The sequence below is a fragment of the Heterocephalus glaber genome, unplaced genomic scaffold (genome assembly GCF_053883595.1).
Source record: "Heterocephalus glaber isolate CG9 unplaced genomic scaffold, H.glaber_assembly_v1.0 deba00000006, whole genome shotgun sequence".
NCBI lineage: Eukaryota > Metazoa > Chordata > Mammalia > Rodentia > Bathyergidae > Heterocephalus > Heterocephalus glaber.
This window is the reverse complement of record NW_028258136.1, coordinates 339,989-363,573: the sequence shown is the minus strand read 5'-3', so window position 1 is coordinate 363,573 and position 23,585 is coordinate 339,989. Positions and strand designations below refer to the sequence as shown.

General features: G+C 36.9%; 1 protein-coding gene and 1 pseudogene across 1 annotated transcript; one reads left to right on the top strand and one right to left on the bottom strand.

Annotated features, from left to right (window-relative positions):
- Positions 1 to 5,368: 5,368 nt before the first annotated feature.
- Positions 5,369 to 6,022, bottom strand: LOC101716293 (COMM domain-containing protein 1 pseudogene; annotated as a pseudogene).
- Positions 6,023 to 17,279: 11,257 nt separating this feature from the next.
- LOC101715957 (olfactory receptor 8B12) lies at positions 17,280 to 19,225 on the top strand. The gene is made up of 2 exons (XM_004874451.2): positions 17,280 to 17,394; positions 18,152 to 19,225. The coding sequence occupies exon 2, from the start codon at positions 18,169 to 18,171 to the stop codon at positions 19,099 to 19,101; it is 933 nt and encodes a 310-aa protein (XP_004874508.1). The 5' UTR covers positions 17,280 to 17,394; positions 18,152 to 18,168; the 3' UTR covers positions 19,102 to 19,225.
- Positions 19,226 to 23,585: the final 4,360 nt, after the last annotated feature.

Below are 23,585 nucleotides of genomic sequence, written 5' to 3'. Positions count from 1 at the left end.
TTGTTTTTTTTTTCTTTTTTAAATTCTTTTATTGGTACATTTTAGGTATACAACACAATTACATTTCTCATTGGGAACTTGTACCTTTATATGATGCATCTTGGTTCTCATTTTTCCCCCATTCCTAGCCCTCTCTTCACCCCCTCCACCCTTCCCTATTGACAAAGACTTTATTTCCATTTTTTCCATTTCTCAGCATTTTTCCTTCCCCTTCTTTCCTTTCCCCTGACCCTCCCACTACCCCTACCCCTTTGGACATTTTCTTCCTATTTTGCATTATTGATTATTCATTCTAATCATTGGTACATTTTAGGTATACAATATAATGACATTCTTCACTGGAAATTTGTATCTTTACATAATTTCTCTTGGTTCCCATCTTTCATCCTTGCCCAGTCCTCCCTTCAACCCCTCCATTCTTCCCTATTTACAAAGATTTTGTTCCTATTTTTCCATTTTCTCATATTAATCCCATTCCCTTCTTTCCTTTCCCCTACCCCTCCCACCTCCTTCCCCTTTGTGCCTCTAAATCCTACTTCACATTACCTATCATACATTTTAGTCCCCATTTACACTTTCAGTTTCTCACACCAGAGAAACTATTCAATATTTATACATGTGTGTCCTATTTATTTCACTTAAGAGTATCACCTCAATGTGCATCCATTTAGCTATAAATGTCTCTAATTTCTCATTTTTTATGGCTGAGTAGTACTCCATTTTATAAAAAAACCATATTTTCTTTAACCAGTCTCCAGTTGATGGGCATTTGGGCTGTTTCCATGTTTTAGCTATCACAAATGGTGCTGCTATGAACATGGGTGCACATATATCACTGTGGTATGATTCTTTTAATTCTTTAGGGAAGATCCCCAGCAGTGGAATAGCAGGGTCAAATGGGACTTCCAGTCCTAGCTCTTTGAGGTATCTCCATACTGATTTCCACAGTAGTTGCACCAGTCTACACTCCCACCAGCAGTGGAGCAGGGTTCCTCTTTCCCCACAGCCCCACCAGCATTTGTTATTGGTTGATTTCATGATAGCAGTCATTCTTTCTGATGTGAGGTGGAATCTTGGTGTTGTTTTCATTTGGATCTCTCGAATGACCAGTGATATTGAACATTTTTTCATGTATTTATTTGCTATTTCTACTTCTTTGTCTGAGAAATGTCTGTTCATTTCAGATGTCCATTTTCATATTGGGTCTTTCAATTTGGGAAGTCTGATCTTTTTAAGTTCTTTATAGATTTGAGATAGTAGACCTTTGTCTGAGGAAGAGCAGGTGAAGATTTTTTCCCACATTGTGGATTGTCTCTTCACAGTGCTGGTGATTTCTCTTGCTGTGCAGAAGCTTTTTAATAAGAAGAGATCCCACTTGTTGATTGTTTGTGCTAGTTCACAGGCAACTGAGGTTTTGTTCATAAAATCTTTTCCTATACCGATGTCTTCAAGAGTTCTACCTAACCTCTGTTCCACCTGGTTCAGAGTTTCTATTTTAATATTTAGATCTTTAATCCATTTTGATTTTAGTTTAGTGCATGGTGAGAGATATAGGTCTAGTTTTAATCTTTGGCAAGTTGAAGCTCAATTTCTCCAGTACCATTTATTAAAAAGGCTATCTTTCCTCCAGTGAGGGTGTTTGGCTCCTTTATCGAAGATGAGATGTCTGAGTGTGTCTGGCGTTGTTTCTGCATCTTCTAATCTGTTCCACTGGTCCTCAGGTCTGTTTTTTGGCCAGTACCATGCTGTTTTTATCACAGTAGCTTTGTAGTAGAGTTGCAGGTTGGGGATTGTGATACCCCCTGCCATGTCTCTGTTACCTAGAATTGCTTTTGCTATTCTGGGTCTCTTCTTGTTCCAAATGAATTTTTGGATTGTTTTCTCGAGGTCTATGAAGTATGCTGCTGGGATTTCAATTGGAATTGCATTGAATCTATATAGCACTTTTGGAAGTATGGCCATTTTCACTATATTAATCCTTTCTACCCAGGAGCAGGGGATGTCTCATATATGCACTAATACAATTGTAGTGGGGGACCTCAACAGCCCACTGTCACAAATAGATCAACTAGACAAAAAATAAGTAATGAAATACTAGAACTCAATCGAACTCTTGAACAAATGGACTTAACAGATGTTTACAGAGTCTTCCATCCCACAAAAACATATATACTCTTTTGATAATAAAATTTAAAAAACCAGTAAATATAAAATACACTCTACCTTGGGGCTGGGGATTTAGCTCAGTGGTTTCGCTGCCTGCTGCCCAAGCACAAGGACCTGAGTTTGATCCCCGGTACCAAAAAAAAAAAAAAAAATACACTCTACCAAAACAATTTTTATTCTAAAGTGTTTGATATTAAATGTGGGGACCATCTTCGGTGTTTTTTTTTTTTTTGTAATTACTATTCTGGAAAACTCAGTATGTATTCACAGTAGGTTTGCTAACAAGCTAGGGTCTGAGTATTCAATAAAAATCCCCATGTCCACTTTTGTGGCTGTTACTTCTATGAGATGGCTTAAGTAGAGCCTCAAACCACAACATTGAGTAGCATGTACCATTCCTTCATGTTTCCAGGGACTCATGGGCTGTGTGAGTCAATACTAATGTGGTAGGCTCAATTCCCAGTACTACCACCACCAAAAGGAGAAGAAAGAGACGAGAGAGAGAGAGAGAGAGAGAGAGAGAGAGAGAGAGAGAGAGAGAGAGAGAGAGAGAGAGAATATGAAAGAGACAGAGGAGGTGGCTGGAGGGGTGGGTGTGGTGGCGCACACCTGTAATCCCAACACTGAGTACAGTCACAACAAGTTGAGGCCAGTCTGGCTGTACAGTGAGTTCAAGGACAGCCTAACTACATAGCCAGACCCTGTCTCCAAAAAAATAAAAAAAAGGAGGAGAAGGGAGGAGGGATACTAAGGCTTTGGTCCTTGTTGAACAAGTTTGTCATCTGTTACTAGATATATTTACAAACTCAGTTCCCATCATTTAATGAAATATTCTTTTCCTTCTTTTTATAGACACTATCTAAATTCTCCTGGTCATATGGAGAAAGTCCTAGTAATAGAAAGTCAGTTTTAAGGGTGTGGTGGGTTGTTTTTGCCCCTTTTTTTGGTTTTTGAGACAAGGTCTCACTCTGCAAGCCAGGATGGCCTTGAACTCTCAGCAGTCCTGCCTCAGCTTCCTGAGTGCTGGGCTTACAGGCATGCACCACCATGCCCATCCCTGATGTGTTCTTTCAAGATGTTTTTCTGATGGGTCCACAGACTTACATTTAAAAACTTCTGGTCATTGTCTGCTAACTGTTGGGATGTGTTTAACACATCCACAAGGGGCAATACATTCATAACTGTCCCACTGGCAGCTTGTACCACCCTGAAAGTACTGTCTCATGATGCCCCATGTACCACCACTATTTTCAGCTTGAGTTTTGGAAGAACTCCTCAAATGTCTCCAAAATGATACAGGAGAAACTACTTAACAGAAGAGGACTTATTCCTGCCCTTGAATAAACTCTTAGAACTGACAAAGGTGCAACCACAAAGAGAACCACATATTTTGAAAGCTTTATGTCCAAAGGCAACTAAGGTTTCTAAATATCATTGAAAATCAGATGCCAAACCAATTCAACAGAGACCACAGCCTTAATAAACTGGATAGCAGTCTCCTCCTGTGTGTGTGTGTGTGTGTGTGTGTGTGTGTGTGTGTGTGTGTGTATTACTGGGGACTGAACTCAAGGCCTTCATACTGACCTAATTCCCAGCTTAAATTTTTAGATGGAGTCTAAGTCACCTAGGCTGGATTCAAAATTGTGATCCTTCTGCCTCGGGGTCCCAGAGTGCTATGATTTCAGGCAGGCACCATACCACCTAGCTTAGCTCTCTTCTTTTGGAATATTCTTGGTGTTGGTAACTTCTCCTTGTGGTTGGGAGGTATTAAACGTCCCCCAAAGGATATGTGTTGAGGACTTAGTCAGCAGCCTGTGGTGCTACTGGGAGGCAGAGAAATCTTTAGGAGGTGGGGCCTATGGGGAGAAAGTTAGGTCCCTGGGGGCCATGCCTTTGAGGGGGATACTAGGATCCTGGTTCTTCCACGTCTCTCTCTGTTTCTTGGTCATTCTAAGGTGAGCTGCTTTGCTCCACCATGTGCTCCCCACCATGATCTACCTTTCCAAAGGCCCCAAACCAATGGAGCCAAGTGATCATGGATGGAAACCTCTGAAATCATGAACCAAAATAAGTCTTTCCTCCTTTTAAGTTGATTATTTCAGGTATCCTGTCTCAATAATGGAAAGCTAACATACTTCTCCTTTAGAACCTAGTTTTCATTACACTAATTTTTCTCAAAGATATTTTCCTGAAGTTTTATTTGATGACTCAAGTAAAATTTTCTGAGGTAAAAGATTTCATATCAACTCAGTAGATATTTTCCTTACCATAATCCTGACTTGAGCAAGGAAAGGCATAGAGTCCTTTTGTTATAAGACCAACTTAGTTTTAGGCTCCAGAAAAGCCTGAGTCTCTCAGTAGCTCAGATCAAACCAGACTCCAACAAATTTAGGCATAAGTATCCCAACTATTCAAATTAATTTCAGAAATATCTTCCTAGGGTCAGGTAAATTCTTCTAGTTTAGGAAGGCTCTTTTATGCCTCACCTTGGGGCACATGACACTTTGATGAGCACTGCATTTGCATGACTAAGATATCTTCTTGTTCCTTCTCAAATTCTTACATGATTTATCATGTATAAATTTTAGAAATCTCTCCCTGGAACAAAGGACCACAGGAAGGATTTCCAAGGCTGACCCTGCCCCCATGTCCCAATCCTACTAAATTAATTCCCCATTAAAGTTTTTCTGTTGTTGTGTTTGTTTTTTGAGACAGGGTCTTGCTATGTAGTTCATGCTGGCCTAGAATTTATTATGTAGCCCAGGCTGGCCTCGAACTTGTGGTAACATTCCTGTCTCAGTCTCCTGAGTCCTGGGATTATGGGCATGTGCTATCATGCCTGACCTAAATTTTTAAATTTAAATATTTTTACAAGTTGGCCTCTTATAGTCCTTATGCATGCTGAAGTATGAGAACCTCTGCACTGGTGCAAGTGTAAGAGGGAATGAGGGCTGAAAATGTAGCTCAGTGGTACAGCATTTGCCTGGAAGGAGTGAGGCCCGGGTTCCATCTCTAGCACCCTCCTCCTCCACACACACAAAAAATAAACAAAAGGGAAAAGGAGAGTGAAAGAATCCTAGCAAGCAGAAGAAGGTAAAGTTTGACTTTGAGGATTTATTATCAATGGGGGAACAGGACTGTAAAAAGTGGGGAGGGATCATGAACACTTTTGTTTTATAATTCCAACTCTTTTCTACATCGTCTTCAGTTAAGCTGGTTGCATCAGTGTGTTGATACTTTCTTCTACCTCTGAGAGCTTCTTCAGTATTTGGTTGACTTTGACCTCATCAAATTCCAAACATAGAAATTCAGATTCATGTCCATGTTTCCCAAATTCCAGCTCTATTATGGCAACAGGGGTGTATTTGAGCTGAGTGCCTTGACTGAGACTTGCCATCAACTCTCCAGCTCAGATTCTGAAGTCCATCCTCCCAACGGCTCTGGTTCATGAGGCTCTCTCAGATTTTTGTCTTGTGGCTTTTTCAGAATTTGGAAATAACAGCAGTTTGGTCAGATGTGATCCCTCCTTGCTTTTTGGTTTGAGCAGTTAAGAATGCCTCCAACTGGTTGAAATCCATGTCTGCAGATGCAGTCGACTTAAGAATGCCCCTCATTTTCACCAGAAACGGGCAGAACTCCTCAGGCGACACCTCTGGATAAAGTTGACTCTGCAACAGCTCCTCTGTGATGCCTGGGTGCCCATGGAAAGCATCTTGGGCCAGGCCGCTCAGCAGCCTGCTCAGGACCTTGCTCCCCTCAAGCTCATCTGCCATGGTCTCCCTGTTTGGTGCTGTTTCTGCCTTTTCTAGTCTGTTCCATTGATCCTCAGGCCTGTTTTTTTCCACCAGAACCATGCTGTTTGTATCACAGTAGCTCTGTAGTATAATTTCAGTGCTCTTTGTCTTGCTTTTGTTGTCCAGAAGCCCAAAAACTCCACCAAAAAATTTCTAGATGTAATAACTAAATTCAGTAGCATAGCTGGATACAAAGTCTCCCTTCCAAGGACTGACCAAGCCTGACCTTTATTAGCTTCTGAGATTGGACAATATTGGGCACTTTCAGGGTGGTATGACTCTAGACTGGATACAAAGTCAACACTCAAAAATTAAGAGCATTTCTGTATCCAAAAAAACTCATTGAGAAAGAAGTTAGGGAGACACCTTTCACAATAACATTAAAAAAAATGAAATACCTGAGAATTAATCTAACAAAGAAATTATAGGACCTATACATAGAAAATTACAGTACTCTTAAAAAGGAGATTGAAGAGGATACCAGAAGATGGAAAGAGATCCCCTACACTAGGGTATGAAGAACCAATATAAAGAAAATGGGCATACTCTCAAAATTTTTACACAAATTTAATGCAATTTCAGTCAAACTATCACTATCATACCTCACAGAAATAGAGAAAACATTCCTAATACTCATTAGGAATTATTCTTTTACTTTCTGAATCTTTATATAACTTCTTTATATAAGACCTTCAAATTTTTTTCAAAGTTTTGTGAGCTCTTCTATGACCTTTGCATTTCCATATAAATTTTAGAATTATCTTGTCAATTTCTATCAACACATCTGTTAGTATTTATACTAGTATTTAATTGAATTCATAGATTAATTTAATAGACTTAATAATTCAACAAAGCAGTCAATATTCACAGGGCAATGGGGACATGCTGTGAGAAATGTATTGTCAGAGGATATCATCATTGTGTGATTATTATAAAGTGTACTTACCTAAACTAGGATGGTTATTACATTAGTAACAATATCATCTTATAAGACCATCATTGTGTATGTGGTTCATTTTTTACTACAATATTTTGTGTTAAAAGATTATATTTAGTTTTCCAATCTGAATAACATATATTTATTTATTTGTGTGGATTTCTTAAATCTTGTTTAGAAATATTTTATATTTTGAGGATAGAAATCATATACAAATTTTGTTAACTATATTCCTAAGTGTCACATTTTTTGCTGTTGCTGTTAGTGTAATGATATTTTATGTTTTGCTTTGTAATAACATTTTTCTAGTATATAGAAATACAATTAATATTTATATGACCTTCTCTACCTCAATATGGTAAAAGCCATCTATGAAAAACCAACAGCCAATATCAAACTAAATGGTCAAAAACTGAAATCCTTCACACTAAAATCAGGAACAAGACAAGGATGTCCACTATCACCACTCCCGTTCAATATAGTTCTGGAAACATTAGCCATGGCAATTAGACAAGAGAACAAAATAAAAGGAATAAAGATAGGAAATGAAGAAGTCAAATTGTCATTATTTGCAGATGACATGATTCTCTATATAGAAGACCTCAAGAATTCTACCAAAGGTCTTCTAGACTTAATAAGCAAATTCATTAAAGTAGCTGGATACAAGGTCAACACAAAAAAATCAATAGCTTTCCTCTACATGAACAGATGCACTGAGATAGAAATAGGGCAAACAATTCCTTTCACAATAGCATTCACAAAACTGAAATACCTAGGAATCAACCTAACGAAAGAAATCAAAGGCCTTTTCTCTGAAAACTATAGCACTCTGAAAAGAGAGACTGAAGAGGATATCAGAAAATGGAAAGAAATCCCTTGCTCCTGGGTATGAAGGATCAACATAGTGAAAATGGCCATACTTCCAAAACTGCTATATAGATTCAATGCAATCCCAATTGAAATTCCAGTGGCATATTTCACGGACCTTGAGAGAACAATCCAAAAATTCATTTGGAACAAAAAGAGACCTAGAATAGCAAAAGCAATTGTGGGAAACAGAGACACGGCAGGGGGTATCACAACCCCCAATTTGAAACTATACTACAAAGCTATTGTGATGAAAACAGCATGGTACTGGCAAAGAAACAGACCTGAGGACCAGTGGAACAGATTAGAAGATGCCAAAACAACTCCAGACACATTCAGCCATCTCATCTTCGATAAAGTAGCCAAACACCCTCACTGGAGGAAAGATAGTCTATTTAATAAATGGTGCTGGAAAAGTTGGGTTTCAACTTGTCAAACATGAAAACTATATCTGTATCTCTCACCAGGCACTAAACTAAACTCAAAATTAATTAAAGATCTAAATATTAAAACAAAAACACTTAACTGTCTGGAAGAGATGTTAGGTAGAACTCTTGAAGACATTGGTGTAGGAAAAGATTTTATGAACAAAACCTCAGTTGCCCGTGAACTAGCACAAATAATCAAGAGGGATCTCTTCTTATTAAAAATCTTTCACACAGCAAGAGAAACCACCAACAATGTGAACAGACAACCCACAATGTGGGAAAAAATTTTCACGAGTTGTCCCTGAGACAAAGGCCTACTATCTAGAATCTATAAAGAATTTAAAAAAAATCAGACCTCCCAAATTTAAAGACCCAATCTGAAAATGGGCATCTGAAATGAACAGACATTTCTCAGACAAAGAAGTAGAAATAGCAAATAAATATATGAAAAAAAAATTCAACATCAGTGGTCATTTGAGAGATACAAATGAAAACAACACTGAGATTCCACCTCACTCCAGAAAGAAAGGCTGCTATCATGAAATCAACCAGTAACAAATGCTGGCAGGGCTGAGGGGAAAGAGGAACACTGCTCCACCTCTGGTGGCACTGCTGGTGGCTGGTGTAGACTGGTGCAACCACTGCGGAAATCAGTATGGAGGTACCTCAAAGAAGTAGGACTGGAGTCCCATGTGACCCAGCTATTCTCCTGCTGAGTATCTTCCCCAAAGAATTAAAAAAATCATACCACAGCGATATATATGCATCCATGTTCATAGCAGCACAATTTGTAATAGCTAATACTGGAAGCAGCCCAATTGCCCATCTACTGGGGACCGCATAAAAAATATCTTTTTTTTTTTTTTTTTTTAACAAAATGGAGTACGGCTCAGCCATAAAAATTGCTAAATTAGAAATATTTATAGCTAAATGGATGCATATTGAGGCAATACTCTTTTTTTCTAAATTCTTTTATTGGTACATTTTAGGTATACAATTCATTTATATTTATCATTGAGTGTTTGTACCTGTACATGATGTATCTTGGTTCTTATTTTCTCCCCATTACCTGTGCACCCTTCACCCCCTCCTCCCTTCCCTATTTATACACACATCATTTACATTTTTTTCCTTTCTCACAGTTTTTCCTTTCTCTCCTTTCCTTTCCCCGTCCCCTCCCTTCACCCCTTCATATGTGGACCTTTTTTCCTGTTTCAAATTGTCAATTATTCATTTTAATCATTTTAACCCTTGTTTACACTATCAGTTTCTCACACTGGTGAAACTATTCCATATTTATGTGTGTCCTATTTATTTTACTTGAGTATGGCCTCTATATGCATTCATTTAGCTATAAATGACTAGTTTTTCATTCTTTATGGCTGAGTAGTACTCCATTTTATAAAAGAACCACATCTTCTTTATCCAGTTTCCAGTTGATGGGCACTTGGGCTGCTTCTAAGCTTTAGCTATTACAAACTGTGCCACTATGAACATGGGTGCACATATATCACTGTGGTATGATTCTTTTAATTATTTTGGGAAGATGCCCAGTAGGAGAATAGCTGGGTCAAATGGGATCTCTAGTCCTAGTTCTTTGAGGTAACTCCATACTGACTTCCACAGTGGTTGCACCAGTCTGCACTCCCACCAACAGTGGAGAAGGGTTCCTTTCTCCTCACAACCCCGCCAGCATTTGTTATTTGTTGATTTCTTGATAGCAGCCATTCTTTCTGGAGTGAGGTGGAATCCCAGTGTTGTTTTCATCTGCATCTCTCGAATGACCAGTGATGTTGAACATTTTTTCATATATTTGTTTGCTGCTTTTACTTCTTTGTCTGAGAAATGTCTGTTCATTTCAGATGTCCATTTTTGAACTGGGTCTTTGAATTTGGGGGGGGGGTTGATTTTTTTCAATTCTTTATATATTCTAGATAGTAGTCCTTTGTCTGAGATATAGCTGATAAAATTTTTTTCCCACATTGTAGGTTGTCTGTTGGCTCTGTTGGTGATTTCTTTTGCATTGCAGAAGCTTTTTAACAAGATAAGATCCCAGTTGTTGATTCTTTGTGCTAGTTCTCGTGCTACTGAGGTTTTGTTCATGAAGTCTTTTTAGATGCCAATGTCTTCAAGAGTTCTACCTAACTTATCTTCCAGAAGTTTTAGTGTTTTCAGTTTTAATATTTAGATCTTTAATCCGTTTCAATCTTAGTTTAGTGCATGGTGATACATATGGGTCTAGTTTTAATCTTTGACAGGTTGAAATCCAGTTTTTCCAACACCATTTATTAAATAGGCTATCTTTCCTCCAATGAAGGTGTTTGGCTCCTTTGTCAAAGATGAGGTGGCTGAGTATGTACAGAGCTGCTTCTGTATCTTCTAATCTATTCCACTGGTCCTCAGGTATGTTCTTTTGCTAGTACCATGCTGTTTTTATCACAATAGCTTTGTAGTATAGTTTCAAGTTGGGGATTGTGATACCCCCAGCCACGTCTCTGTTGCCCAGAATTGCTTTTGCTATTCTAGGTCTCTTCTTGTTCCAAATGAATTTTTGGATTGTTTTCTCTAGTTCTGTGAAGTATATTGTTGGTATTACAATTGGCATTGCATTGAATCTATATGGTAATTTTGGAAGTATGGCCATTTTCAGTATATTTGTTCTTCCTACCCAAGAACAAGGGATGTCTTTCCATTTTCTTATATCCTCCTCTATCTCCCTTTTCAGAGCGCTGCAGTTTTCAGTGTAGAGGTCTTTTGCTTCCTTTGTTAGATTTATTCCTAGGTGTTTCTTTTTTTTGGATGGCATTGTAAAAGGAATTGTTTCCCTAATTTCTCTCTCAGTGAGTCTGTTATTTGTGTACAAGAAGGCTATTGTTTTTTGAGTGTTGACTTTGTATCCAGCTACTCTACTGAATCTGTCAATTAAGTCTAGAAGTCTTTAGGCTGAGGTTTTTGGGTCATCTATGTAAAGTATCATATCATCAGCAAATAATGACAGTTTAACTTCTTTTCCTATCTTTATTCCTTTTATTTCTTTCTCTTTTCTAATTGCTGTGGCTAATGTTTCCAGAACAGTATTGAAAACGAGTGGTGATAGTGGGCATCCTTGTCTTGTTCCTGAATTTAGCATGAAATTTTTCAGTTTTTGAACATTTAGTATGATGTTGGCTGTTGGTTTTTCATAGATAGCCTTAATCAGGTTGAGATAAAGACCTTCCATTCCAATTTTCTGTAGCGTTTTTATCATGAATGGGTGTTGGATTTTGTCAAATGCCTTTTCTGCATCTATTGAGATGATCATATGGTTTTTGTCCTTGACTCTGTTAATATAGTGTTTTACATTTATTTATTTACAAATGTTGAACCAACCTTGCATCTCTGGGATAAATCCAAATTAGCCAGGGTGTATGATCTTCTTGATGACATTCTGTATTCTATTTGTCATTATCTTGTTGAATATTTTTGCATCTATGTTCATTAGGGAGATTGGCCCGTAGTCTTTCCCTGATTTTGGAATCAAAGTAATACTTGCTTCCAGGAATGAATTTGGAAGCATTGTTTCCCTTTCAATTTCCTTGATGAGTTTAAAGAGTAATGGCAATCATTCTTCTTTAAATGTCTTTTAGAATTCAGCAGTGAAGCCATCAGGACCTGGGCCTTTTTGTTCATTGGTAAGTTTTTTATTACATTTTCAATTTCCCTCATTGTAACTGGGTTGTTTAGAATTTCTATATCTTCTTCATTTAACTGGTAATTTGTAGGTATCTAGTAATCTGCCCATTTCTTCTGTGTTTTCCATTTTATTGAAGTACAGTTTCTCAAAGTAGGCATTGGTGATCCTCTGGATTTTCATTGGATCTGTTTCACCTTTTTCATTTTTAATTTTATGGATTTGCACCTTTTCTTTCCTTTTTTTGATAAGGTTGGCTAAGGGTTTATCTATTTTACTTATTCTTTCAAAAAAACCAACTCTTTGATTCTTTGATTTTTTGTATTGTTATCTTAGTCTTAATTACATTGATTTCTGCTTTGATCTTTATAATTTCCTCTCTTGTATGAGCTTTGGGTTTGTTATACTCTTCTTTTTCTTGCAGCTTGCAGTTCTGCATTAGGTTATTTATCTGAGTTTTCTCTGTTTTCCTAATATGGGCATTCACTGCTATGAATTTCCCATGTAGAACTGCTTTCATTGTGTCCCATAGATTCCTGTATGTTGTAGTGGCATTTTCATTTCTTTGTAGAAATTGTTTAATTTCTTCTTTAATTTCTTCTGTGACCCATTGGTTGTTCAAGAGGGTGTTATTCAGTTTCCATGTGTTTGTGGGAGTTTTGTTGTTTCTTATGTTATTGATCTCCAATTTTATTGCACTATGGTCTGATAATGTACAGGGGGTAACTTCAATTCTTTTACATTTACTTAGACATGTCCTATGAGCTAGGATGTGGTCTATTCCAGAGAATGACCTGTGTGCAGCCCAAAAGAATGTGTATTCTGATTTTGTGGGGTGGAACACTTTGTAAACATCTATTAAGTCCATTTGTTCAGTAGCTTGGTTCAGTTCTAGAATTTCCTTGTTAACTTTTTGTCTAGATGATCTATTTGTGATAGTGGGGTATTGAGGTCCCCCACTACAATTGTGTTAGCGTTTATTTGGTATTTCATGTCCATTAATATTTGTTTTGTATAGTTGGGGGCATTTGTATTTGGTGCATATATATTTAGGATTGTCATCTTTTCCTCTTGGATTGTTCCCTTCACAAGTATGTAGTGACCATCTTTGTCTCTCTTAATTAGTTTTGGTTTGAAATCTACTTTGTCTGCAAATAGGATTGCTACCCCTGTTTTTTTCTGGGTTTTTGTGGCATGGAGAACTGTTTTCCGTCCTTTTACTTTTGGTCTATGAATTTCTTTTTGAGTTAGGTGTGTTTCTTGTATACAGCATATTGCTGGATTTTGCTTCTTAATCCTTTCTGCCAATCTATTTCTTTTGATTGGTGAGTTGAGGCCATTACCATTGATGGTTATAATTGATAGATATTGATTCATCCTTGTCATGATGTTTTACTCTTTTTGGCTCTTTTATTTCTTTTTTCCCCCTCTTTCCCTTTAGTGTCTTACCTTGCCTGGTGGTTTCCCTCTGTTTTGTGAGGCAATACTCCTAAGTGAAATAAATAGGACATACATGTGTAAGTACTGAATAGTTTCACTTGTATGAGAAACTGAAAGTGTAAATGAGGACTAAAAGGTATAATAGATAATGTTTAATAGGAAGAAAAGGGGAAAGGTAAGTGAGAGGGGTAGGGGAAAGGAAAGAAGGGAATGGAATTAATATGAGAAAATGAAAAAATTGAAAGAAAGTCTTTGTAAATAGGGAGGGATGGAGGTGTTGAAGGGAGGGCAGTGGAATGGGAAAAAAATAAGAACCAAGAGTGATTATGTAAAGATGCAAATTTCCAATGATTAATGTTATTGTTGTATAATGTTGTATAATGATTAATATTGTATACCTAAAATGTACCAATAAAATTAATTTAAAAAAGGAAAAAAATATTTATATGACCTTTGCATTCCATTACTTTTATTATTTGCTCAGAAATGTTTCTGTTAGCAAATAATTCATTTCACAACAAAAACATTTGGCAAAATTTTGTACTACTGGGAAACTTATCTGTGAGGATTTAGTTGAGCAGCTGGAATGTCAATGAGTAACACAGAGATTAAAAGGAGGGCAGAGGCATTCAAGGAAGTTTTGGTTGTATGGTTGACATCTTGACTGATATATTGTAGAGACTGAATTGTATTATCCTTTTTGAGAGTGTTTGTTGAGAAGCTGCACATATTTTTTCTTATTGAATGAGCTAGAAATTCCCATACTATACATAATTGAATAGAATTTGAGGGAATATTCTTGACTTGTTATTGATGTTACAATAAAAATATTTAGCACTTTACTCTTATGCATATTAGCTACAGGTTTTCAATAGAAATCTTTATCTCTATTAGGATGTCTATCTCCAGTACTCATTTGCTGAGAATTATTATTTTGAGTAAGTACTGACTTTTGTCAAATGCTCTTTCTGCATCTAATGAGATGTTTATATGGTTTGCTGTTCTAATACTGTGGTGAAAAACATTGATTTAAAAAATATTAATTCATATTTTTTCATTGGATTAATTGACTTTTTGTATCCTATTTTAGGTCTTCTGTTGGACTTTAAACACATTTTAGATGTAAAATTGTGTATATGTAGGGGTACAATGTGATATTTTAATACATATATACAATGGGTAATGCTCAGTTGCAGTAGTTGGCATATCTATCACATAAAGCATTCATTTTTGGGAGTGGGCTGGAAACATTCAAAATCCTCTTTCCTAGTTATTTTGAAATATACTATTATTATTCACTGTAGATGCACCACTTTGCCATAGAACATTAAGATTTTTCTTTCTATTCAATGTCTATGGAAAATTTAACTATATATATTTTGTTATTTGTATATTATGTAAAATTGTGTTATTATTATGCTATGAATTTCTCCAAATATTATAAATCCATGATAAATTATTTTCCTGTCACTTTAAACAAAGTAATTTTAAAAAGAATGAATAAATAATCTTTTATATATACATACACATGTATTTACCATTTCCAATGTTCTGCATTTTTCCTGCAGATCTGAGCTTTTACCTGGAATTATTTCCTTCTCCCTTTCTCACTTTTTTATCATATTGTACTTGGTTGTCTTTAGGCATTCTACTATTTAAAATATACTATTGTACATATTATATGTATACATATGTATAATATTTGATATTGTTCTAGAGTTTTGGTTACTATGTTCTTTTATAAAATTGATTTTTTATTTGAATTTAGTATGGATAGTTTCTATTGGTGTATCTTTGTTACATTGATCTTTTCTTTAATTATGCCTTGCCTACTATTAACCAATGTAATGAATTCTTTATTTCTGGTTTCAAAATTTACTAGGTTATTTTATTTTTGTATTATTATGTTAGAATTTACTGTTAGTTAATTTTGCAGTTATCTAAATTTAAAAACATAATTATATTAGTTATTATAAAGGTTTCTTTGTTAATTTCAACATCCAGGTCTAATGTGGATCTTCTTTTATTGAATATATTTTTCTTTCTTGATTATGGGTCACATTTTCTTATTTTGAATTTCTGGAAAATTTTGATTTTATGAAGATGGACCATGTGGATTATGTTCTCATTTCTATAGAGTGTTACATTTTGTTCTAGGATGCAGTAAATTTGCTAGAAGATGACTTTAATCCTGTTAAGACATGAACAAAGCTTTGTTCTGATGGTTCTGTTTTACTTTTGCCTTTAGCATAAGGACAGGGTCCTTAATCAGGATATGGCTGTTGAAAGATCTCATCATAAAGGCTTTGTTAATTAAAATCTCCCCAATATCATCAAGTCAGAATTTTAAGCTCTCTTTAGGATAGCATTCTCTGTGATCTTGGTTCAATTTTTAAACCCTTAGCAGTTTTTGTCTCCTAGACATATGGAATCTTTTTCTGCATATGCAAAACTTAGGACTCAGGATGAGAACCCAAAGTGTCCTTTCTGTGGCTTCTTCCTCTCTTTACCTTTCCATACACATTCCGGTTGTCTTGGTGTCCTTGATTTTTGGTCTCTTTTATTCCACTAGTAACAATAATAAGTAAAGAGATGAGAGATTTAGACATAGGATAGGTAATTTTTGTGAAGGCAGGGTTGGAAGTGGAGAGTAGAAGACAGAAAAAGACAAAGGGAGCCAAAGAGGCACTTGGGAAAAGTGCTCAAGGAAGGTGGGTTTGAGACAGGGAGAGCCAAAGTGAAGTTTGATGAGTTAGTAATTTAGAGAAAAGTCAGTCTTGGTAGATATAGAGAGCAGTTACCTGATAAAGACTCTTCGTTATAATGAAACTTAACCTTCATGAGAGGACAGGGAATGGAATTGAGATGTCTCCTTTTGTTTCTCAGGTGGAAGTGGTGTAATTAATTCCTGGAATGAATTGAAATATGAATAAATTGTTTGGTGTTCTATTCTGAATCACAGTAGCCCTCCTTGTTAAACTTGCCTGGCTCTTATCTCTTCTTTTTATTAACTTTATTGGATATTTATTTGTTATTCTCTAAGATACTGTCAGATCTGAGAAGATAAAGACTTTGTTTTATGGGCTTCAGTATGTTTGAAGTTCTCAGAATTAGTTCAGTCTGTTGGTTCAGATAAGGGTCTTAGAGGCATGCAGAATAAATAGGATATATTTGTATAGTACTTTGGATCTTGGAAACCAGGGGTTACTGCAAAGATATTGTGTTTTTATACTCTATTAGTGACCTTTCCCTTCCCTGAGACACAACGCTGTCACCCACAGCATAAAAGAAGATAAGTTAATTTGGCTCATGTTTCAGGAGATTTAGTCCATGGCCATCTGGGTCTAAGGCATAAACATCATGGTGGAAGGGCATGGCAAGAGCAAAGCTGCACAGCTTATAGGGGCCAGAAAGCAGAGCAGGGGAGGCAGAGCAGAGAACAGTGTTTGGAAGAAGGAGCCAGAGAACAGATACACTATGCAAGATCGTACCTCCTTGACCCACTCACATAGTTTGAGAAGTGTGCTTTACCAGTGCCCCAGGTGGGTCCCTAACCAATCAAATTGACACAATAAAGATTAATCATCATAGGTAGATTATTGAGTATTCAGGAAATGATAATGAAAATCATTTTTATAATAAAATTAGTCAATATTACTGGATGTTAGGTAAATTGAAAGAATTATCTCTAAAATTATTTCATATAATTCCAAGGGATAAACAAATTTCTTCTTTCTTAGGGAGGGTAGTCTCTGAAGAAATGGCCTTGAGGGAGTCACTGCTTCAATAATCAGGTTACTGAGATCTGTAATTGGGTCAAAGTCCTTATTCTCCTGTTACCTACAGGTAAGGAACAAGTGCAGTTTCCTTTCTTGAAGTTCAGGTGCACTTGGGTAAATTAACAAATGTAAATTATGTTCTTCAATGCAGAAAGTGTTACCAGATGAATTAGTTTCTGATCCTTTCCTTCCAGCTGGGAGAAGAGGGCTCTGAGCTCAAGTCTGCTAACTCATATTCACCAGGTCTTTGCTCTTCTCAGGAAAATTGGACAGGACTCAGTCGAGAATATTACTACAGCTCTAAATGAGAAAGGTGAGTGCCTTCCTCACCATGGTCTGTGATGTAACCTGAGGGTTATAAGAGTAGACTCTAAAAGTCAGACTGCCAACTGGAATGAAATTCCATACTTTTGTGACTTTGGGCTACATTCTTAATCTCAGTCGTCTCATCTGTGAAATGAGAATAATAGCATTATCCCATAGCTCTTAGAACACAGCCTCTTATAGAACAGAGCTACCTATAGAGGGTCTTAAGTAAATTTTGATTTAAGCAGTGATTAAATCTACAGTGACTTGAGCTAAGAAACGTTAGAAAAATACAACCTCCATATTTGTTAAAATGAAGTCAATTAAAACATAAAGTGAAAATGTTGAATTAAAACAATAACAACAAGAACACAGCCTCAGTTTTTGGTCTTACAACAATGATCCAGAGACGTGGTATATTCTGCCCCTCAGGACAGGAAAGAGGCTCAGGAGCAGCAACTGAAGTAGAGGACAGGGACGAAAGGATAGTGTTTACTTCAAAATCTAAAGCTCACATAGCATGTTTGTGGAATCTCTGTCTTGAACATCACCATCTCTCATTCTGCAGGCCAAATTTAGCCTCAAATGGTATTTGGAAAGTTAAAGTCAGTTGGTAATTTGCTACTACCCCTAGTAAATGTGAAGTCTTCCTAACAATATCAAATCTCTCTTTACGGATGCCTTTTCCAAGACTAGAAGAGAGATAGAAAAGGGACATTGTGATATTTCTGTTTGCAAATGGTCCTGTTTTCTTCACCCCACAGAAAACACTCAAGAGAGAATGACAGCTGGGAATTCTTCTGTGACAGAGTTCATCCTTGCAGGCTTAACGGACCAGCCAGAACTTCGGATCCCCCTCTTCCTCCTGTTTCTAGGTTTCTACATGGTCACAGTTCTTGGGAACCTGGGCTTGATTTTCCTGATAGGGCTGAATTTTCACCTGTACACCCCCATGTACTTCTTCCTTTTCAACCTCTCCATAATAGATTTATCTTACTCCACTACCATCACCCCCAAAATGTTGATGAGTTTTATCTCCAAGAAGAACAGGATCTTGCATTCTGGGTGCATGACTCAGCTCTTTTTCTTCTGCTTCTTTGTCATTTCTGAGTCCTTCATTCTTTCAGCAATGGCATATGACCGCTATGTTGCCATCTGTAACCCACTGGTTTACACAGTCACCATGTCTCCCCAGGTGTGTTTTCTCCTCTTGTTAGGTGTCTATGGGATGGGCTTTGCTGGGGCTATTGTCCACACAGGAAGCATAATGAGTCTGACCTTCTGTTCTGACAACCTTGTCAATCATTTCATGTGTGACATATTCCCCCTCCTTGAGCTCTCTTGTAACAGCACTTACGCAAATGAGTTGGTGGTCTTTATTGTTGTGGCCATTGACATTGGGATACCCATTGTCACCATCTTCATTTCTTATACCCTCATCCTGTCTAGTATCCTTCACATTCGTTCCACAGAGGGTAGATCCAAAGCCTTTAGCACCTGCAGCTCCCACATGATTGTAGTTTCCCTTTTTTTTGGTTCTGGGGCTTTTGTATATCTCAAACCACCATCTGTTTTGCCTCTTGGCCAAGGGAAAGTGTCTTCTTTGTTTTATACTATTGTGGAACCTATGTTAAATCCATTAATCTATAGCTTGAGGAATAAAGATGTTAAAATTGCTTTGAGGAAAACCTGGAGCAGAAAAATATTTTCTTAAGAAATAAACAATATTTGAAAAAGAAGATAGAATTGTTTATTAGTGTCTGTACTTTTAATGAGGGAGTCAAATTCCAGGTTATTTCCCTGTCTTTTATAGAAAGGATATTTTAAGTCTTTCTATTTGGTTGACTAATACAGATTTATTCTTCCTAATCCTTTTTCCACCTGACCTCAACTATTCCAAGATTTATTTATCATATTCAAAATAATTTGATCTGATTGGGCTTTATTAATAATTTAATTTTGTTTTCTTATTTAACAGATATTAGAGATACAGAAATATATATGTTCTATGTGGATATATAGCTCAACTCCAGTCTACTGTTGCTTTTATAAATCTGTTTCCTTGTTATATTGGCCTATTTATATATTTCCTTTAAAAATCTGATGAAACATTAAATTATGATTTTATTTACAGTAATTTAATATCTTTTTTTTTTTTTTGGTACCAGGGATCAAACTCGGGACTTCCCACTTGCAAAGCAGGTGGCGGAACCACTGAGCTAAAACCCCGGCCCCTAATTTAATATCTTAGTAACTACTTTTTGAATACTATGTTTTTATAAGGGTATTGGAATTGAAAAAATTTCCTTAACATGGCCTTGTCCAAAGAGCAGAAAAGTACACTACTGTGATTTTTTTGGTGTCATGAAGAGTGAGTTCTTTCATGGGACACTTTAATCTCAGTGTAGTTATTTAGATCTTGTGTAGGTTGATAGGTTACAAAATGCTGAGTGGAAAGTCATACATTATTTCATGACTAAGAGAATCACAGTTTAAAGATTTTTTCAAAGAAATAAACTATACATTTGGCCACAATGGAGAAATGCATAGCTTCTGGATAATCATGGAAGGATCTGAATGTTTGAAAGAAGCAGTAAATAAGTTTGAAAATCTATTTTTTTTATCAAGTCACCATCCAGCAGTTTCATATTAGAAGAGACAATTTATTTTCACTGAATTTTAAGGACCAGTGAAAACAGTTGGTGTATTAACATTTTTATTTTCAGCATTTTTTATTCAACATTTTTCAGTGTTCTATAAAGAAAGCTTTTTTCTAAATATCCAAAGTGCTAAATGGCTAGAAATATCAATTTTAAACATGAATCAATAAATGAACTTTATTACTTTGATAAATCTTTCTTTCTTTCCTTTCTTTTCCTTCCTTCTTCCCTCCTTCCTTTCCTCCTTCCCTTCTTCTCCACCTCCTTTTCTTTCACTCCTTCCTTCCAAACTGGCAATTAAGTCCAGGATCTTCACCCTGGGCTACATACCAAGATCCCAGCCCCTTTTCATTCTGAGGTAGTGTCCCTCTAAGTTACTAACTTGCTCAGGCTGTGGTTGAATTTGTGGTCATCCTGCCTCAGCCTCCCAGAGTGCTGGGATAGTAGGCATACACCACCACACCTGGCTGGGTATTTCTTTATTTGGAGTCAAACTCATAAAAGAAGAAGTATTGGAAAAGCATTGAAAACCAGAGTCTTAGATAGCATCTGGGTCACTTTCTCCAGTCATACCTTTTATGATGGCTTTACCCAGCATAAAAATAGTCATGTTATAAACCAATGGACATTAGGAGTCAGTTGGTGTCTCCCTTTGCTCCCTGAGGTGGCCTGCGATTGCTGTAATATGCAAAGCCAGAGAGGTGCCGTGTGTTTGTGTGTTTATGCCAGTCTCATGCTGACTAAATTGGCCAGTGAGTCCCTCCAGGAGCTGACCACACAGCCAGCTTCTTAGTGGGAACAGATGCTGTGATAGGAATGTGGCTGTGAGGCAGCTCTGAGCTAGAACAGAGGAGCAGGAGGAGCCCTGGGAGCAATTATGAAGAACTCACTAGAGGCCCCTTTAACTGCTTATCTCCGCACTGATTTTCTTCGGTTGTCCTCCTCCCCAGCCTGTTTTCTGAGTCAGAAATGCTGATTTAGGACATGATGGGTGCGGCATTATGCTGTTTATCTCAGTCATTCAAGTGTTATGATGGCCTTTTAGTCTGTCTCTGGCCCCCTTACTTTTGGGTACCAGAATTAGACAATGAAGACTTCTTCCTAGGACAGCTGAGAGTTCTAGGAGGTTTTCTGCCTGGATTTCTGCAACTGAAGCATTGGAGAATGATGGTGCAGGAAGGGAGTGTTGTAAGAGAGAGCCTCTGACTTTCAGTTGCCATCCTCCTAGAAGGGTTCTAAGGGGAATCAGCACTCATCTCTGTCTTGTGGTTGAAGTAAGAGGTGTTAAGTAGACTGAAGCCATCCCTGGGAAATGTGGCAAGCTAGCAGCACTGCTAGGGGAAGAATTAGAAAATCCAACTCCCACATGGCCCACCTACTCAATAGAGGCTTGGATTTCCTGATTATAAAACAATAGATAAAAAAAATCCCACAGATATTTTTGTTTATGTTTGTGTGGCTTGGGATTTGGAGAGAAGCTGAGGTAAATGGAGAAAGGAGAAGGAAGTGACAACGATCTGGCATCTGCTGTGTGGGAGACATTAGCAGGTTCTTTACTTAGGTGATGTAATCAGAATCCAGGAGGTAGAAAGAAAGAGGTATTAGAAGGGCTAAAGAAGGGCCTGATTAGGACCTTTAGACACTATCCACATGCAATTCAGAATAAATGTTTTAACTTTTGAAATTACAATAGTTAAATACATGTTGAAATTAAAGTAGCTTTTCTCTAGAATTTGTTTTTATTGAAAACTTTTAGAGATCTTTTTCAAAGCTATCCCTTATGCTGATGTGTCTTTAGTCTGCCTGTTGGGTAACACAATCAAGCCTCAAATTAGAAATCTAGTCAATGGTGATTCATGCTTAGAGCAGTCTTACTTTAAAATCTGTGGAAAGAATGGTGTAAGGTGATGTTCACAGCTGCACTGAGTCAATGTTCCTGGACAAATATCAGTGACAATCTCTTCTTGGGGGTAGGTTTCAGTTGGAGCTGGCTTGGTGGTGGTGGGGCTATAGCTATAAGCTTGATCTTAGAACAAGGATGACTGGGACAGGGCATGGGTGGAAAATGCAGACACATACTCGTGATCCATGAGAGAGTCACTGGAGAGAAGAAGCAGGACCTCAAAGGGCATGTTGTCTGTGGCCAAAAGAAGCCAGGTCAAAGATCACATATGGTGTGATTAATTTAATGAAATTATAGGAGAGGCAACTTTAATTTAAGGTGAAAAAAAACTTGGCTAGTATGGTCTTAGAAGAAAAGATTACCTGGATAGAAAAAGAGGAAACCTTCTAGAATAATGGAAAACGTGTTGGCGACGTATCTTTGTCAAAATTATGCAGCTAATCATTTTATGTTTAAATGTACACAACTTTACCTGAAAAAGAGCTGTAATCACCATCATCTCCTGCTCCTTGTTGTTCTCCTCCTCTTCATTGTCATGGAGAGTGGAGTTGGTGAGGAATAGATTATACAAGATTGAAAGTGTTGAGAATCACTGCTATTGCCTTGAGTATATATGGGTTTATTGTACTCTTCTCTATTGTTCTCATACTTTGAAATGTTCCATAATCCAAAGTTAATCAAAATTATCTCAAAATGGATCACAGACCAAAATATAAAAATGAAATCAATACAATTTCTGGAGGACATGGAAGAAATAAAAATCTTAACCTTGGATTTGGCAAAGAATCTTAGGAAGAGCAACAGCAAAGCACTAGGCGTGGTGTAGGTAGCTATGTGCCTGTAACCTCAGTAAGCTGGGAGTCTGAGACAAGAGGATTAGAAATTCCAGCCCAGTCAATTTAGGGACTTAGCAAGACTGTTTCAAAATAAAGAATTTGAAAATGTTGAAGATGTAGCTTAGTTGAGTAGCTCTGGATTTGATTGCCAGTACTGAAGGAAAAAACTCAGCACATTTATCACAATATACATGGATGTAATAAAAATTTAAAACTCTGTTCCTTGATATATGCTACTAAGAAAATGAAAAGTGGGAAAATATTTCATCTATATTTGACTAAAGGCTCTGATCCAGACTCAAAAATGACAAAACATAATAGTCAAATGAGCAATGTATAAATAGTAAACTGTGATTAAGAATATGGAAATAGTACTGATATTATTAGTTATTGGGAAAATGTAAATAAAGTCAGCATAACCATTGCATATGTAATGGTATGGCTAAATTAAAAATATTGGCATTAGTAAGGAGTATCTGAAGCTCTCATTTATTGTGGTGAAAGTGCAAAATGACATAACCACTTTGGAAAATACTTTAAGAGATTTTTATAATATTAAAACTACACATCCCACACAATGTAGAAAATCCACTCTAGCTATTTGCCAAAGTGAAGTGGAAGCACTATGTCCAGTGAACACTTGGGTGTAGATAGTCATAGAAGCTCTCTTTATACTTGTCCTAACTTGGAAACAATACAAGCTTCACTGAACTGGCGAGTGACTATATTCATGTGATTGAATAGTACTGAGCAATAAAAAGAAGGTAACTATGACACACACATGAACCAATCTCAGTAT

Excerpts from the sequence above, each read along its gene's own strand:
- LOC101715957 (XM_004874451.2), top strand. The coding sequence starts at position 18,169 with ATGACAGCTGGGAATTCTTCTGTGACAGAGTTCATCCTTGCAGGCTTA.